Source organism: Phasianus colchicus, chromosome 1 (assembly GCF_987193195.1).
Source record: "Phasianus colchicus chromosome 1, bPhaCol1.hap1.1, whole genome shotgun sequence".
In the NCBI taxonomy this organism is placed as follows: Eukaryota; Metazoa; Chordata; class Aves; order Galliformes; family Phasianidae; genus Phasianus; species Phasianus colchicus.
Window position 1 is genome coordinate 13,490,856 of NC_143436.1, and position 18,574 is coordinate 13,509,429.

The window sequence follows — 18,574 nt, forward strand, 5'->3', positions numbered from 1 at the left end:
TTGTACTACCATACTGAATTCAACAGAACACTAAAATCAAGCTAGTAATTGCCTTTTTCCTTCTTTGCTTTTGATATATCCGTAAAATAAATGGCTAACTTCAATTGTAAGTGTTGGTCTACACTGGACAATTATTTGACTAAAAATCTCTGCACTATTTGTAGTCACAGCAGGAAACTCCCATCTGCTTTAAAAGTAACTTCTGTTCTAGCTAGATGTTTGAAATCAGCCTATCACTCTAATATGTGTACGTTATGCAATTTTAGTCATATGCAATGTTTGTGATTGATATGATTTTGATTTCTAAATGTTTAATGTTCTTCAAGGATCTGTTTAACAAAACAGAAGGGAGAAAGAAAACCACAAAAACAAACAGCAGCAAATCCACGAGTCCTGAGAGCTATATTCAGATTGTGTGTAATCTCTGGGAGTTGCTGGTTGATTAAATCCTAGGGTGTTTTTTTTTTTGGAGATTGTATAAAAATAAATACTAGTAATAATAAGATGGGGAGAAGGATGAGGTAATTATTGTGTGCTCTAAAAAAAAAAAAAGCAAAACAAAAACTCAACAATGAAGCCAAGCCTCTTTCAAATCCACTGAAAAATTGTTTTGTTTCAAATGTAATTTGCAGAACAGCTCAGTATTTTATAGAGTATGTACATGAAACAATGAATTCAAGACTATTGATGATAGGATTCTTTTCTTGCTTTTAGTTTGTGGGCTGCTAAAGAAAACATTACAGATCATACAGTGGAATGCATTCTACCCTAATGACTGCATTCTACCCTAATGACTGTATAATTACTGTATAATTATGGAAGAGAGGAGCAGAACTTGATCAGGATCTGGAAACTTTTGTGAATACTATGCCTTGTTAAATAAGACTAAATTACTGTGATCAGCTTTTCATTTTGGTTTGTTATCTTTCTGGGACAATGAGGGAGTAGCAAGAGTGAACTGTTCACTTTTTTCACTTAAAGCTTTTCTTCTGATGCAGTATGCATGGCATAAATGGAAATATGAGAGCTTCTACCAACTTTTAGACTGTTAGCAGAAGAGCCATTCATGCTGTTATGAGGTACATCCCTCATCCTTCCAGGTTCTCTTGGTGCTTAATGTGATGTGGAAGGAGTGTTTATTTTGAGATTTACTGATTACACACCAGGGCCAGTTCAAAATAAGCACTGGGAATAGGCTCCCCAGGGAGGTGGTTGAGTCACCATCCCTGGATGTGTTTAAAAACTGTTTGGATGTGGTGCTCAGGGACGTGATTTAGCGGAGGGTTGTTAGAGTTTGGGCAGAATGGTTAAGTTATGGTTGGACTCAATGATCTTTAAGGTCTTTTTCAACGTGAGCAACTCTATGATTCTATAATGCAGGGTCAGTAAGAGACTGTTCTGTGTCGTAGGCATTCTACACTCTTGTTTGATTCTCCAGCCTGCACAGCACACTCAGATCTTGCTGAATTCAATGAAGAGCATTGTCAGTGGGTTGTTATATATGTAACAAGAGTAAGTTTGGAGGGAGTAGGTAAAGTTCAGTGATTTTTTTTTTAGGCAATTGTCTAGGACTAAACAACCTTTGAATATAAAGCAAAAATTCATGTGTTGGAGGATGAGGGATATATACATATTAACACATAGGGAAAAAAAGGAAAATAGAAACTATTTTATTATTCATCCTATTAAACAACTAGAATAATCTATAGTGTTGATGTGGGCATCTGACCAACTTAAATAAATAAATAAATAAAATAAAAAATACTGTGCCTCTTTCTCTTTACTCAGACCAGTTTTTTTCATCCACGATCAGTTCTTTTCTTCCCATGTGTTGAGATTTTTGTTTGTAAAGCCATAGTATTGAAGCAATATAACTGGTTTATACTCTTTTGCTTTTATATGCAAAGCATGTATCTCACTGTGAGATCACATTACTTTAATCTCTGTTAAGATTTGAGAAACCAGTCAAGTAATCCACTTTTAATATTAAAATCTTATTTTTTCTTTCCTTATTAGGTAACACCAACCTTGAGACAAAAACAGGGAGTATCACAGTAGGTACGTTTTGTTTTCTCTTTAATATTTTTTCTCTCACTCTTCCCTTTTCCTTTTTAAATATGATCATTCACGCGAAAAGAAAGTAGATAGTTTTCTTATCTTCAAATTTTTCTGCTCTTATTCCTTTTATTTTCAAGAGCAGCATTCACTAGTGTGTATTTGAAAGATATTTTCCAAAGTTGGCTCTAACAGCCCTTTGCAGTCAAGCTACCATACTCCCTGTGCTTCAGGCATTGGACTGAATCTAAGGATCTTTAGATAAAGACTGGACAAAAGGGCATGAGAAAATACTAAGTGTGCATCAAGTGTAATCACTGTGCCTTTAATCTAGTTCTGGTTATGTTTGTTATCAGTGATTAGCTATGTTTAATTTTCATATCATGTAACATTAATCATTGATGTATTTATTGTGAGGTAGGAAAAAAGCTTATGAGAACCTAGTGTTTCCAAACTACTACGTTGATGACTCTTTTCCCTCCAGAAGTAGAAAGTAGGTTTTAAATTTCTTCTCAGTTAATAACTGTTACACCTTTTCAGTTGCATTATGTTAAGAAAGTGTGTGTGTGTGTGTGTGTGTGTGTGTGTGTGTGTGTGTATGTGTGTATATGTGTATATATCTATATCTATCAGGTTCTATATATAATATATATATAATAATATATAAGGTTCTATATATAATATATATATTATATAATATATATAATATATATAATAACCTGATATAGATAGATATAGATACATAGAACCCGATGTTCTATATATAGAGTTTCTTACTTTCTTGACAATTTTCTTGTTATTTCTCTGGTGTTAAACTGAAATAATAGAAGGTATAAATAAGGCTAGTGATGGTTATTACAGTCACAGCATCTTGCAGGGACACCCTGTCCTGTTACAAGTCCTCTTATGTTTCTGAGCAATCTATATTAATATTCCTGGAAAATGAATGCAATACACATTCTCATGAGTTAGTCATTAAACCACAGAATTAAATCAAGCTTGGTAGTCTCTTTTTCCTTCAGTTAAATAAACTCATAGAATATGAAGAGTGCTTAAAGGTTTCTTAACACAGGAGCTAGTTTTTTCCACCAACAGATGATTGTTTTCCCATAATTAACTTGGTTCAGCTTAAACAGTTTGAAGCTTTGTGATTGTTGAACTAACTTTATTTCTCAGATTTCATTTCTGAGAACGTTGGTTACACTTAAAGAGGATTCTAATCCTAATCCTAAAGAGGATTACCCCCCTTAATTTTGTATGAATTGTTCTAAAGGCAAATGACTTTTAAGATTAAGTGGTTCAACTCTGAAAACTTGAAAGTGTAAAGTTTTAAGTGCTAAATTTTTGCACGTGAGGAATTAATGTCACAGGATAACTCTCTGACTGTCCAACAAGCTGACACTTGCTGATAGAAATAGGAAGAAAAACTTGCATCTTCTGACATACTCAGTTGAGTTTTCATACGTATATAATTATTTAATTCTCTGCAGTAATATTTTACTAGATAACTGAAAAATACAACCCTTGATAGATCTTGAGGATGTATTCTTCTGGAAGGTTTATTTAATAGGTAAAGCACAGTTGAGAATGCTGCATTTATTTTTAAAATATTCAAGGGGAAAAAAAAACCCACAATTTTGAGGAATCTCTCATATACTTCTATATTGAAACATCAAACCAATGTTGTTTTTCACTCTAATTTTTATTGTTGTTTTTAGACTAGTTTTATCCAGTTTATGTATTTTTTTTTATTTTGGGATGTTTATGTAAAAATATATGTATATTTAAAGATTCTCTCCAAACTTCACTGTAACTTTAAATATCTAGCATGTTCTAGTGTTCTACACTGTTACTGTTAAAATATGAAAGTAGTGACAATGCCTTTTCCCATACCATGAGCTTTGTTAGTCACTGACAAATTGTTTGCCAACCCTTCACTAGAAGCATTTTACTTCTAGCACGTTCTGTGGATTTTGGATGACTTCTTAATTTGAAGCAACTGTTTTTACTTCTACTGTATGTTACTACTTAAAATAAATATTAGAAATCCAAACTACGAAAAATAGTGGGCTGCTTTTTTTTTTTTAAGAATTCGTTTGATCTTTTAAAACTCTTATTTGGTAAGTTCATAGAAAAACTGAGGTTGGAAGAGACTTCAGGAAGTCAGTCACAGAATGGCTGAGGTTAGAAGGGTCCTCTGGAGGTTGTCTTATCCAACCCAAGTGCTTAAAGCAGTTTTGGCTGTGAGGTTGCTCAGGGCTTTATCTTGTAGTCTCAAAGATCTCCAAGGATGCAGACTATACAGCTTCTCTGGGCAAACTATTCCAGTACGTAATTGCCTTCAGGATGAAAAAGATTTTCCGTATATCTAGATGAAATCCTTCATGTTTCAGCTTAAGCCTTTTGTCTCTTGTGTTCTTGTAATTCTCCATTCTGAGGACTGTCTTCATCATCTTCGTTGCTTCCTTGTGGATAGTAAGGAGCTACTGTCAGGCTCTGAAGCTTCCTGTTCAATGGACTGCACAAGCACTCAGCCTCTCCTGCCTGGGAAGTACTTCAGACCCTGACTGTCTGGTGTTCCTCCACTGAATTCTCTCCAGTTGATTGATGTCTCTCTTTTATCAGGAGCCCTAAAACTAGATGTAGTATTCTAGATGTGGTCTAACAAGTACTGAGTGAGTAGAAGCGGAGATAATCCCTTGCCTTGATATACTGGCTATGGTGCAGTTCATACTGTCAGGGTTACCGTTGGCCTTCTTTTCTGCCAGGGTGCAAGGCTGACTTGTGTTCACTCCAGCTAAAACTTGTTTATTCCTCAGTGTCACCATTATCGTCTGACTATGTATTCTCTACTCTACTGCCAGACCAAATTTTCCCCTACCAGCTCAAAAAAATAAAGAGAAAATTCTTATGGCATTAGTTTAACTCAGGGGAAATGACTTACAGGTTTGATGGCAAATTGACACTGCTTTATAAGCAGCAGGGGATTACTCTGGAAAGCAGGAATGTATATAAACATCCAAGAAATCCCTTATCTTTTTGTTTTTTACCCTTTTATGGATGTCAGTGTCCGTTGGCATTATTCTGCCAGCTTTTTTCTTCAGCAACCAATACTGGAAGACCAAAAGGCTTCAGTGACTTCCTATGGTAGACTCACTGTCTTAAATGAACTGAAACCTAGCAATTACAGCAGAATTTCAATTTTCTTGAAAACGTGCAGAGTAGCTGCCTACTATTTGTGAATGATCCTCATGTGAAAATGAGCTGAAGTGTCTAAGACTTCTGATTTAAGAGTGTTCTCATATGGTAGTTCTCTTCTCTAGCATTGAGGCAGAATACCAGAATCTTATTTTCAGAGGGCTTTGAATGTGAAAAACAATGTGTTGGTTTTTTTTTTTTTTTGGACAACTGAAAAATTAAACAATGAACAGCTTATTTAGCAATGTTCCATCTGATTTTTTTTTTTTTCCCCCTCTCCTTGAGCATTCGATTTTTAAAATGTGCTCTAGTGAATTTTTAAATCAAAAATTTTATTTCAGAGTTCCATTGAGGCCATTTTTGTACCATCCTAAAGTATTGTTCATATATACTTTAAAATACATATGTATTAACCTTGCACACCCTTGTGTCTCAGTACTTCAGTTAATCTAGTCTTTGCCATCTACATGAAATGTGTTAATGTACTTGTCCTCGTTTTAAGCAGCCTTTGTCTTCCAGTCTCCTATCTCAGAACTTGGCCTTGGCTCTGCTGATGGCAAATTCTTTTCCTTTGTCCCCATGCTTTCCTCCACACCATCTTTTACAAAGGATCCTGCTCTCCAGAAGGAGAGACTGGGGTCAGCTGCGTTTTCTCATCCCTCAGGTGCCAGGTTATATATAGAAAAAAAAAAAAAAAAAAGGAAGTTATCTAAAAAAAAATCCAAACAACAATTAAAAAACTTAGTCTGCTATGAGTTAATACCTACTGAGTTATTACCTTTGTTTTCTCTTTCCTCTTCCCTTTCTTTATGTCCTGTTGAATGTAGAGAGTGTTTTGGACAGAGCTTATGTACTGGAGAAAACAGTTAATGGTTTTGAGTATATAGTAAAAGTAGGTGTTGCCTGGGTGTAGTAGCATTTTTCTTGCAGCTTAGAAAACCACAAACTTTTTTCTTTTGGTTGCGTTCAAACATTAAGTGATGTTGATGATGCTGCGATGATTCATAGCTTCTTACGTAATGACAATGAAAATCCTCAATTTTGTTACAATATTAACTTTTAGATGCCTAGTGTATTTGAAGCAATATTTTTTTAGAACTTTTAATAAGAGATTATGTATTTGCAGAATGTATATCTTGCAACAGTTGTTAATACCCATACCTTTATAGGTGAAAAATGAAGTATTTATACTACGCGCTTCATAGAATCATAGAATGGCTTGGGTTGGAAGGGACATCAAAGATCACTTAGTTCCGACCTCCCTATCATGGGCAGGATTAACATCTACCAGATCAGGCTCCTCAGGAACCCATCGAGCCTGGTCTTGGGCACCTCCAGGGATGGGACGCTCACTCCTGTGGGCAGCTGTGCCAGTGCCTCACTGCCCTCTGAGTGAAGAATTTCTTCCTAACATCTAAACTAAACCTCTTTCACTTTAAATCCATTCTCCCCTGTCCTATCGCTTCACCCACAAAGAGATGCTTTTGTTCCAATGCAGAGCTAAAATGTCTAAATTCCAGGCAGGAAAAATAAAACTAGGCATCCAAGTATGATCCAATTCCAGTAACCTCTAACATGCAATATTTTCCCTCAGATACGATGTCTGAAAGCTTTTCATAATTGCCACAAATGGAAAAACAATTGATACATTTCTTAATTGTTTTCTTCCCTCACGAGTTTGGATATTCTGAAAGAAGATCCTACCTGACCTACAGTAGGTCAGACACTTATCAAGATGAAGTCATACTTGGCACATTGTATTGTGATGCAGGATTGAAGCATGCAATGATTTTCTTTTTTTGCCAACAACAGGTTATTCACAGCAGACTATGGCCTTTAAAAGCAATGGTTATAGTTACAAAATCGGTGTGGAAATTAAGAGTTGAAAAATGTTCTGGACAGCTTTGTTAGCGACAGAGTTGTCTCCATGAGTGATTTCTTTGCTGCTGTTATAAATGTAGAATAGCTGATGTCTACTGCAGCAGTTATTTTTCTTAAAGCTTAACAACTAACTTTTTTGTAGTAGTAGTAGTAAATTCTTAAATAGTTGAAGTTGCTCAAGAGTAATCATCTGTTCTTTCTGCAGCAGAACAATTCATCCTTGTATTTCCTCTTGAGCTGTCAGTCCCTAGGAAACTGAATTTTAAAGTATGCTTTTTTTTCTTGCTTCTACTCTATTATTTGCATTAAACCTCAGTTAATGATGGGTATATACTTAGATATAAAAACCAATTGTCTCAGTTGTGAATTATATATTGTCTCTAACTGTTTTGTCCTTCCAGATTCTCTTATTTAATGTAAGGTAATTTTTCCTTGATTTATTTGAATTCACCTATTTGAGTTGTAGAACTTTATCATCTCTGTTTTTAACCCCTTTTCCTGTTCTGCCATCTTCCTGCTTCTCACTTATTTACATATAGAGATGCAAACCTTAAGCAGCATTAAAAAAGATGGGCTTTGTAGAAGTCATGGGCAGTTTTACGTCTTTTGGTGTCTGATTTGATGTCCATAAAACTTTTTCCAACAGTCACACTTGGTTGTTTACCTAAAACATGTTTCCTATTGTTTCTGTTGATCTCTTTTAAAGTTCCATCAGCCAGCTGTGCTGCCCAGACTGCTAGCGGCTCACCCTGGAGTAGCAGTGTCCTATCACAGCAGGATCGTTGTTCTTCACATTTCTGCAGAGAAAAGAACTAATAATATGCTTTGTTTAAAAGAGAAGAATTAGAGGCTGGATATTTCCTGTATCTGTTGACAACAAACTCTCTGTCAGGGTTAAATGGATCATAGAATCACAGAATGGCCTGGGTTGAAAAGGACCTCAAAGATCATCTAGTTTCAACCCCCCTGCTATGTGTGGGGTCACCAACCACCAGACCAGGCTGCCCAGAGCCACGTCCAGCCTGGCCTTGAATGCCTTCAGGGATGGGGCATCCACAACCTCTCTGGGCAATCTGTTCCCGTGTGGAAAAACTTCCTCCTAATATCTAACCTAAACCTTCTGTCTTAGTTTAAAACCATTCTCCCTTGTCCTATCGCTGTTCACCCTTGTACTCATGGATATTCAGTGATAGACTGTTACTACATTTGATTGCAAAAAATAAAATAGTTTTTATGGGAAGATGTCTGTCTGCTGGTACCAGTCTTTTTATTAGAAGTTTGACTCATGTAAACATTAACTGTTTCTCTGTGACTGTTATTTTCAAACTTAAATATTACATACTTTTTAAAAAGTTACCAAGAAAATGCTTCATTGTGCCCTACCCAAGCAAAATCTCTTATCCACTCAATTTCAGGTAACAAAGAGTTTATTTGTTCTTTCAGAGCTGGAACAGAACTCCTTTTACGTACAGTCCACTGCATGGGAAAAGCATTCACATCCAGTTCCAGCTGTTACAGGTTTCTTGTTGGCCAAAGATGGTGTCAGTTTTTCAACTGACTAAATCAGGATTGGCCATTTCCATGTTTGCTTGTAATACGCTGATCTTCCTCATCTGCTCCAGATGTGAGATTAAGGCATTAATGGTGGACATCCTTGTTATGATTAATCAAGTTTATTCCCCAATGAATATTTTCACTTTTGAAATGACAAATTTCAGTCAGGTTTGATTTTGTTGTTTTAGCTACCTCTGAAAACATGCCTGTACTTCTTGTTCTGTTATTTACTTAGTGGAAACTAAGAAAAATATTCTTCTTCTGTGTTTCAAGATATTTTTGGTTAATATTTTCACTGCTAGCAGTCTTCCTAATTTGCTCACTTACGTTATGTGCTTTTTCTTCACACTTCTCCAGAGTTGCTTTGTAATTCCTTTGCAATTTTTATCAGCAATAGGTCTGTTTGCTAGCTCAAAAGTGAACTCTCTGTAATATTGTGAAAAACTGTGTAAATCCAATTGGAATAGATTGTGAATTATTTGTATACCTGAGAAGCAGCCTTTAAAAAAAGTTTTCTGTTTGAGAATAGGACTCTTCAGAAAGTTCTGCTTTCATGAATGACAGCTAGTGAGCTATAGAAGAAAGTGTGTGCCTATTTATTCTAGGGCAAAGAATGAATGTTGATTTCTTATGTATATTAAATTGCAGCAGTTACTTCAGATATTCTCCTGTCTCCACACTGCAATGCACAACTGCTGGTCCTTGGCTTATGGTATTTCTGTGGGTAAAGCTCCCCCTGCACAGAGTGGTTTTTAGTGCAGTTTTTTAGTGGACAACTAAAATAGTTGAGATAGTCCATACAAATATGAACTTATCCCTGTAGAAGGAGGTGGACATGCTTATGATTTTGGTTTGGGAAGAGAAGTTCTGATCAGAAACCTGTTTTTCTCAGCAAAGTCTGACATTCAGTGCTTCAGAGGAGTCTTTTACGTGGTTAGATAGCAGCAGAATAAAGGGGAATGGTTTTAAACTAAAAGGGAAGATTTCAGTTTGATGTTGAGAGGAAATTTTTTACTCAGAGGGCGGTGAGGCCCTGGCACAGCTGCCCATAGAGCTGTGGGTGCCCCATCCCTGCAGGCGCTCAGGGCCAGGTTGGATGGGGCCTGGGCAGCCTGAGCTGGTGGGGGGCAGCCAGCCCATGGGAGGGGATGGGGATGAGTGGGCTTTAAGGCCCCTTCCAACCTAAGCCTTTTTATGATGATTCATTAAATTAACAGCGAATATTGCTTAAGCGTACAGGAATTTATAAAGTTAGTTCAAAGAACAAAAATAAGATTCTTGCAAATTTTTTTCTAAAAGTGAACAATAGCACCTTTCTAAATGTACACAAATCCTTTCATCTTTTTTTTTTCTTTTGTAGATTCATCAGATGGAAGTCTAAAAGCTTCTACACTTCATGGGGCAATAGATGTTTATGTCAGTCAATTAAGAGAAGTGGATCTGAAATCCCAGAAAGGTTAGAAAACTGCAGCACACATATTTTTTAATGGCAATTTATGATATAAAATAAAGAAGATTAGGTAGGGTTTGGTGTTTTTTTGGTCTATTTAAAATGATTATTACATGATTTTTGGTAATTTGTGTTCTTTTTTACATCATGGTTAAAAAACGTATATAGATACTTACAATGTAGTAAACTCAGTAAGATACAGTGATGCTTTAAAACATATTACAGTTTTTTGGTGGTTATTTTTTTACTTCTTTAAATACTTTTTCTTGGTGATCTATTCAGTAGAATTCTGTATAGTTGACTTGGGTTATGATCTTTGTCTTGAGTACGGTGTAATCCATGCTGCTGGTATATATTACATACATATTCACTGATGTATGTGTGTACCATTCACTGACATTTCTTTTCCCTGCTTTTTCCTGATGCAATGTCCTGTTATTGAAACAGGAAGACAGAACAATAAATATGAGAGTTCCCTCTACCATTCTTCCTGTTTTTTTTTCCCTCCTTATTACTCACTGTAACTTTACTCACTCCTGGAGTTCATCATTTTTGCCATTCAGAAGAGATGATATTGTGAATACTAAGCACTAAAGACATCTTGTCAGCCCTAATTTTGCAAAACAAAGAAAGAAATCCAAAGCTACAGCTCTCTTTATGTTAATGTGATGTCAGACAGTTGAGGTGTTTTAAATGAATGTGGTATTTGGTAGCTTCCTCTGGTTATCTGAGAGGTAATCTTATGCCCTATTACACATAGCAGTTAATCATAAGGGAAATAATGAAAAAAAATGGATTGGAATCATTTATGCCGTTCTTCTTTATAAGCCATCCTGGCTTCATTGGTATGAGTAAATTTATTTTTATATTATTTCTGAGTTATGTTTTGAATCCCTAGCTTATGTCTCTTTGATTTTGTAGCAAAGAAAAATGTATTTAACAAAAGCTAGTTAATGTTATTTTGAAAACATTGCCTGATGGCTCTTCTGGCAGCACAGTTTGGTTAAGGCAAAGTTGATAAAGTTCTGTTTTCATTTACTCTGTAACTTTGGAGTAACTGCTGACAGCTGCCGAGTAGAAAATGTCCTATTTGTGATAAATGAGTTGCATGTGTTGGATTTTATGAGTCACGTCACTGAGCTGCTCCCAGAGGGGAGGACCAAGGAAAAGACTTTTTCCCTCTTTTATCCTAATGCTTTTGTGTATCCAGCAAAATTTAGGCCTAAAGTCTTGGCAGTTATTTCTTCTTCAGGAGTGTGACAGGCAATTGATTCGTGCGAATGTAAACTGCATAGCTCGAGTTGCTTTCAGTCTGCCTACGTAGCCATTACATCAGTTTTGTAACTGTGATCTGCTTCAGCTTTTTGAATGTAATTAAAGAGAGTGTCTTATTTTTTTCTAAAGTGCATGTTAGAGCTGAGTAAAAACTAAGAAGTACGTATGTAGAATGTGTGTTTTGATTATTGCTAGTATTTGTTTCAGTGTGCAGTGTGCAGCTTCCAAACATTGCAACTGAGTAATTCCAAACATGATGGACATTGGGAGGTTGGGGGCCCAGTATTTGCCTTCAATCTGCTGCACAGAAGCACTTATTTAGAGGAAAAAGAATTCCTACATATAGATTCTTTTTTTTGGTTTGTTTTGCTAGCATTAACAGTACGTAAATGGGATCCCATCACTGCAGAGGAACAGTTCTTCTGTAACATTCTTGTGTCGTGCTGCGTGCAGTAGCATTAAATCAAACCCTGTGTCCATGCTCAGGAGTGCAAATACACAACTGTAAGGTGAAACCAGAGTCATAATACTTGTGAGATGTGTTTTATTTGCTCCCCTTGGCCTTCCTTGCAGTAAGGTCCTCTAGCAAGAGCCGTTTCTGGCAGTATATGCCAGTGTTAATTCTCATGCTGCCTGAAGAAATACTGTGGTTCTATTTTATATGTGACATACAATATTCTGATTATGAGAAATGAAGTTATCTTTGTTAATCTTTTGACAGAAAAAAAGAGGTTACAGTGTCTGAAGGACTGTTTGCCTTAAGTTGCTATATAATGGCCCGTTTCATGCTTTGATCTCAATGTTAATCTAACAACCTTTCATTCAAATCTGTCAGGTTCTATTACAATCAAGGTACCTGCCTCTCTCAAAGCCTACTTAGAGTTGTCTGGAAGAGAAGTGGATGTGAGCTCAGAGATCGAGTTAAAAGAAACACGGAGTGCCTCCAAAGATGATCACGTAATTTTAAGTGGTAAGGCTTACTAAGCTTGGCTACCATTAAATGTCTGTCTGGCGTCAGTCGAAGACATCCACGTTTTCTTATGAGTTTGTTGCTCTTGGCCTCTTCTTGTTTCAGCTGTTTCAGATTTCAGATGTTTGCTTGTGCCATTGAACTCTCCATGTTTCTAGATGGCTCTTTCATTTTGTCTGGTAAATGATTGTGAATGCAAACAACTGCTTTTTAACATCTTAGATGTTAAACTCACTCTCAGCATTATTCCATTGAATTTGTGGGATGTAAGCCAGGGCTGAATGTGATCCATTGCTTTGCTGCCTTAAACAAACTCATGTAATAAATTCCCAGAGAATATCAATTAAAAATACACTACAAAGTTTTCTCTGCATAGGTAGGAGGGTGAATTAAAAAGTGCATAAAAACATAAAAGTATGTTTATAAATGTACAGTATAAATGTTAAACAGAGTGGGGTAGTTTGCGAAGTGATGGATGGGAGATGGCGAAGACCAGAAGTTGGAGTAAAGGATCCATGGAAAAAGGTATCTGCAGTTTCTGGGGTCATTATTCTAACAGATTTAAAATTGGATTTGGGAATCCCAAGTCTTATTGATTCCTGCTTTAGAAAACAGTTACGCTTTTCATTGTCTGGGTGTGTACATCTCCTCTTGTCCAGACACATCTATCTCCAAGTTAAGGTTCTTACTGTTACCAATTACTCAGTTTGCTCAAGAGGCAATGCTAATATAATGTGTTGAAGGCTCCAGCTTTGTTTTTTGAAAGCATTATGTCAGTTGACCTGATACAGTAACAGATGGGTGAGGCTCTGAGTTTTCCTTTGAGAACTAAGAAAATCTGTTCAAAATTTCTTTTCCTCTCCCAAGTCAAGTAACAACTCCCGAGTTCTCACAGGTAAGAAATGTTAGAATTGTCTGTTAATAGTACATAACCCGCTTGTACTCTTGAAATGTATGAACGTATCTCCTCCTGCATTGAACAGTAATGTGCTTCTAAATTTATTACTGGTTATTAAATATAATTTTTTAAAACCTTGTTTAAAACTCCTCAGAAACATGTGGAAGGGCCCTGGATTCCAGTAAGGCTGTAGGTGATAAAGCGCCTCAGCAGCAAAGCAATGCATTTCCTTGTTGCCAGTCATCCTGCTACTCTGCATAAAAGATAAAATTACTGTTTCAGATATACACAGCTCAATGGCTTCTCTGGTGCAATCCACTCAGTGTTTCTGTAGTGCCATCAACACTGAAGCAGAAGCAATTTTTCAGCCTACCACACCGTATCTAAATGGTCCTGGCAGATTAGCTCCAATTAGTTAATTCTCAGATATACGTATCCCAAAGCCATGGAAATCATCAGGAATTATGCAGAGGCAGCAGCATTTGGCCACTGCTCATTGATTGCTTTCAAAGAGGAGTTGCACAAGAAGCCTGTAAAATGTACGTATAAATTTGTCAGAATACAGGTAAATGGAAAACAAGCCCTGGAACAGATTTTCTGCAGGGCGTAGTGCTGGGCTGAAGTGACACACTTTCATCTGCCTTACACTGGGCATTTATTTAGCTTTCTTAAATATTTTGTCAACGATTTTTAGCAGATTTCTTCTGCCCTTTTCTTCTCTGGTCTGTAAAAGGCACCAAACCTAAAGGAAGATGAATTTATTGGTTTTGAGGCATGCTTGGTTCCTTTTCTTACTCTTTTGAAAATTGTACTTTTCCTTTCTTTGCCAAGCCAATAATGTTCCTCTGACATGGCAAGGGGGAAGCTTCCTGCTTCTCGTCATAGGGATGCTGCTTTCTTTCTGCAGCCAAGCACCTGTCCTCTCATTCTCAACAATCTCTTTTAGAAACTGATATTTGAGAATTTTCTTTTAAGTGTAGATTTTCAAATAATTAAAAAGGATTTAATGCTGTTTCTATATCATGAAAACATTGTTCACCATTGAAGTTTTAGGTATGGAGATCATAGATGTTTTTCTGCTGCAACTAAAGAAATATAAATAGGGAAGGGAGAGGAGTTTTGCCAACTAGAAAAAAAAAAAAACAAACTTCAAGAGGCATGGCAGCTCTGAGCTCAGAGGTTAGTTTAAAAATAGATTGCTTTTCAGAAACCAGCCAGTTTTCATGTGGATGAGAATGAGAACTGGCTGCTTTCAGGAAGCTGTTCTTGCCTTTGGGAGTGTTGTGTGAGATATGAGAGAGGAGGTTCTCCAGTGAGAACTCTGTGACTTGAGTAAATATGCACCTGGGTTGTCATCTGCACTATGTGACACAGCCTTCCCTCCTGCTGTTAGGGCAGGTATGTCCTGTGTCCTCACCTTGCTTCGAGGCTCCTGCTTCCACAGGAGTGAGGAAGGTGGCACACTATGGCCCTGTGAGCAATCACATCCAGAGTTGTGCAAGGCAGCCGAGGAAAAGATGTGGATTTCATCAAAGCAAAAGAATAAAAGGAGCGAGCACTTCAGAGGCAGAGTGATGAAACTATCAAAAGGTATTTCCTCTTTCAGAAGAGTGAGGGACTTGCCTACAAAGCTGGCATGCTTGTCAGGGGAGGGATGGAACCAGAGAACATGCTGGGGATTTTATTCCTCAGAGTAATTTGTGGGAATAAGGATCTGTTTCCATTGACATCAGTAGGCACTCCTGTAGTATGGTACAATGAAGGTTATAAAAACAGATTTTTCATGCTAAGCACTGGTCCAACTTCCATCTGTGAAAGCATTTCTTTTCCTACCTAGTTTGAGAATGTTTAAGTAATTCCAGTAATTTACAATAGTAATCGTGTCAAGGCTTCTTTTTCCTTCACCTAGCAAAGAGGGTAGGAAAAGAGGACTGTCCTTGTCAAGTAGGCTCTGTAGCTTCTTGCAACTCATAGCTCTTCCTGCAGATGTGTGTGCCTTCCCCATTTCTTCAGGCCTGCCTTTATCTGGGAATCAGCTCATCTAAGAAGCCTGTAGAGACCATTAACTATATCTGGAACTACGTATGGTAACGGGAGAGGTAGCAGGCTAGTAATTGATTCTGTAATTTAAGCAGATAAGGCAATTAGGAGACTCTCAAGCCAAAGAGGTTACAAACATGTTAACTGAACTGATGAACATTTAAATAATCCTGATTTGATTACATTTTAAGCTATTTTTCCAGTATATCATTTTTACGTTTGAAGTGTGGAGGTAGGAACGTATGCATTCCTAAGATGAGGAGTATTTGAGTAAACAGGAAGCAATAATGTTATGCAGTTGAAAAAACACAAAACCACCCAAACATAATAGTATATTAACAGGACTGTTCTGTGAAACTCAAAATAATCCTTTGGCTTTACTTGGCATTAGTAATACTTTGCTGGAATGTGTCCAGTTTTGAGTAGTCCACTTCAGAAAGGATATGAGGAACCGTAGGGACTCCTAAAGAGAGCATATGCTCAGAGGTCGAAAACATCATTTCTGGGAGGGAGATTTAAAAAAGAAAAAAAAAAAAGTGTTGTTTTCTTCTTAAGAAAAGGAGTCTGAGGGAAGATGCTCTTCTCTATTATGTCAGAAATTGCTGCAGAGATGAAAGAAAATGTCCTCTGTCTGGTGATGGAACTAGAAATTATGATTTGATCTTACGGTAAAGAAAGCTTAGCTAAATAGCAGGATAAACTTTCCAGTAGTAAGTAATGGTCTGGAAGGGTCACAGTACTTGCACTGTAGCAGGTTTTGAAGAAGGACATAGGCAAGCATGTCAGATTAAAGCACAGTGGAGACTGCTTTCAGCTCTACTTCCTCTTCTTCCAAGCTGATGTGGCCATCTGCTTCCATCAACTTCAAAGTAATTAACTGCAAGGAAGGTTATGAAGCATGTCTGTGGATGAATCTGGGGAGTAAATGAATGCAGCTATTGGCATGCTTACATTGCAAGCTTATGTTTTGACAATTGTAAGTTTGCTGGAAAAAAACGTCTTGCAGTCATTCCTTGATGGTGTCAATCTCCAAATCAAATTGTCTGGAATATAATCCATCTTTTACAACGTGTAAATCTTCTGTCTCTGAGTGGTGCCAGTGACTCATCTGATTCCAGATCTTTCTCTTCCCCCAGCCCAGTTCTATTGCCAAGATGATATCCAGCAGCAACCTTTGACATGGTGCCATCCATCTACTTGGAGCTGAGTGAGCTAACTTTGGCGGTCAGTTGCTCCATCTGGCTTTCAGCACCAAGTTTCCTTGGTCCAAGTCCCACAGTGTCACAGGTGCTCCTCAGTGGCTGTGGATGTTTCTATTTACATGTTACCATATCTCACTGTTACTTTCTCAAGCTGACAAGCCAGTCCCTTTGTACTCTTCTGTTCTTTTACCAATAACAAACATATTCTTTGTGAATGCTTATCTTCTCTCAAGTCAAGAAGCATATGTGCTCCCTTATTGTAGCCAACATGACAACAGTTGCAAGAGCTAACAGGATTTGTAGTTTGGGCTCTAATCTCATTAGTCTACAGCACTAACACCTTGCTGAGCCTTATCTGAAGGGTGCTTCTCTGAGCCACATCACCTGACCATGCACAAAAGTGACCAGGACTCTTTCCTTCATGTTAACTTATGCCTTTCCCATTGTATCTGTCCTGGTGATGGAGAGGAATCTCCTGTTTTCTTCTTCTTTTCCTGTAACAGCTTCCAGATACATGTTGCCTCTACAGTATGCGTTGACCCATCTTTCATTATTCTTTCATCACTAGGAACACATTAGATGGCCTTCTTCCTCATGTGCTTCTGGAGAAAGTGAGTCCAATTACCAGATCCCTTTGGTAGGATGGGTGTTGCTACCACCATCCTATTTCTGACTTCTCAGGTTTCTCCTATAACTTAGTTCATGTCTTTCTACCCTGCCTGGTTCTCCAAGACAACTTTGGCAAGGAGCACCTTTGCCCTCAGAATAACTAGGTATGCAGTGAAATGATAAGGATTTCATGTCGGCTTGAGGTTAGGACTGTACTCCTGTCTGGGCCTTATTGGATTTAGACAGATTTTTTCCTACCTAGATCTTCTAATTGCTCACAAAATGGCCCCCCATCCAGCAATAGTGGAAGAGCTGCCTGTGTAGTACTGTGGGCTTACCTTTAGTTTTGCTTCAAGGATTGGCTTATCCAGTATGCAAGGAGAGAGCTGACTGCGTGAGCTCCGTGAGCCTCGTACATCATGTGCAGAGCCTTATGGGTGTATTTATTGCTTTTGTTACCAGAAATTCATACTATTTAAGATAATTTTTTTGCTGCACTGAATTACAGAATTAAACACAAAGACAGTAGAAGGGGCAGTGAATAATGTGAGGCAAGCAACTTGCCTTTAAAAGGGAAATAACTGAAAGAACATGTATCACAGCCTTCAGCTGAAACCTAAGTTTCTTCTGAAACTTAACAGCTGTGAAAGCATTGCACTCCTTTTCCCCACTTTGCAGCTGACTTTTCTCTGTTGCATTCAAAGTTTCAGTTCTGATCCCAGGAGTAACCCTATTAGCTGTTTTGTCCTTTGTTGTTTTCTTTGTTCTCAAGGCACTTCCTTAATACTTCTTTTCTAGAAGCACTTCTTATTGAATCTTTGCCACTAGGTCTGAGTGGGAAGGGCTTTGTTTTATTGTGTCCCTCTAAACACTGTCCCTCTGTGAAGCCTTGATCCTTAAAGCCGTATCTTAAAAAACAAACAAAAGCCCAGGTTGTATCTGGAAAAGATTACATTCCTTTAAGTCAAATAAGAAGTTCATCCAACTTTTAAAAAACACATTAGATGAGATGCTATCCTACGGATTTTTATTGGTTTCAGCTTGTGTTTAACTCAAGCTGTACGCAGCATTTTTGGGATGCACCACAGTGTTTAGAAAACCAGTGAAAAGCATTTAAAATCTTTGTACGTGTTATGATATGAACATAGAACTGCTTCAGTTTCTCTGGCCTACAGTAAGGCATACAAATCAATGATCACTTCTTGACTGCATAAAGTTTTGCAAAGACCTTCTCTGCCTTAGACACATGTGGAAAAACTTCTTAAGTTTTATACTGAGAAGGTGGCCATGCAGCATACTGGTGCATCTGTCTTTCCCTGAGTTCATGCTGTTGCCTTGACTGGTGGGTTTTGAAATGAAATACTTTTTTTGTGATTTAATCGTGCTAAAAGTCACCCTCAAAACCCGCTTAACATTCCCACAGTACAGGCAGTTGTGTATCA

At 37.5% G+C, this 18,574-nt stretch overlaps 1 protein-coding gene across 1 annotated transcript in view; it reads left to right on the plus strand.

The window, feature by feature from the left end:
- Positions 1-18,574, plus strand: part of FAM185A (family with sequence similarity 185 member A) — a 42,315-nt gene that overhangs the window by 19,775 nt on the left and 3,966 nt on the right. Inside the window, exons 5-7 of the mRNA XM_031594297.2 lie at positions 2,017-2,058; positions 10,049-10,144; positions 12,249-12,383. Coding sequence (XP_031450157.2) covers positions 2,017-2,058; positions 10,049-10,144; positions 12,249-12,383 — 273 coding nt within the window. The remainder of the gene's footprint in view (positions 1-2,016; positions 2,059-10,048; positions 10,145-12,248; positions 12,384-18,574) is intronic.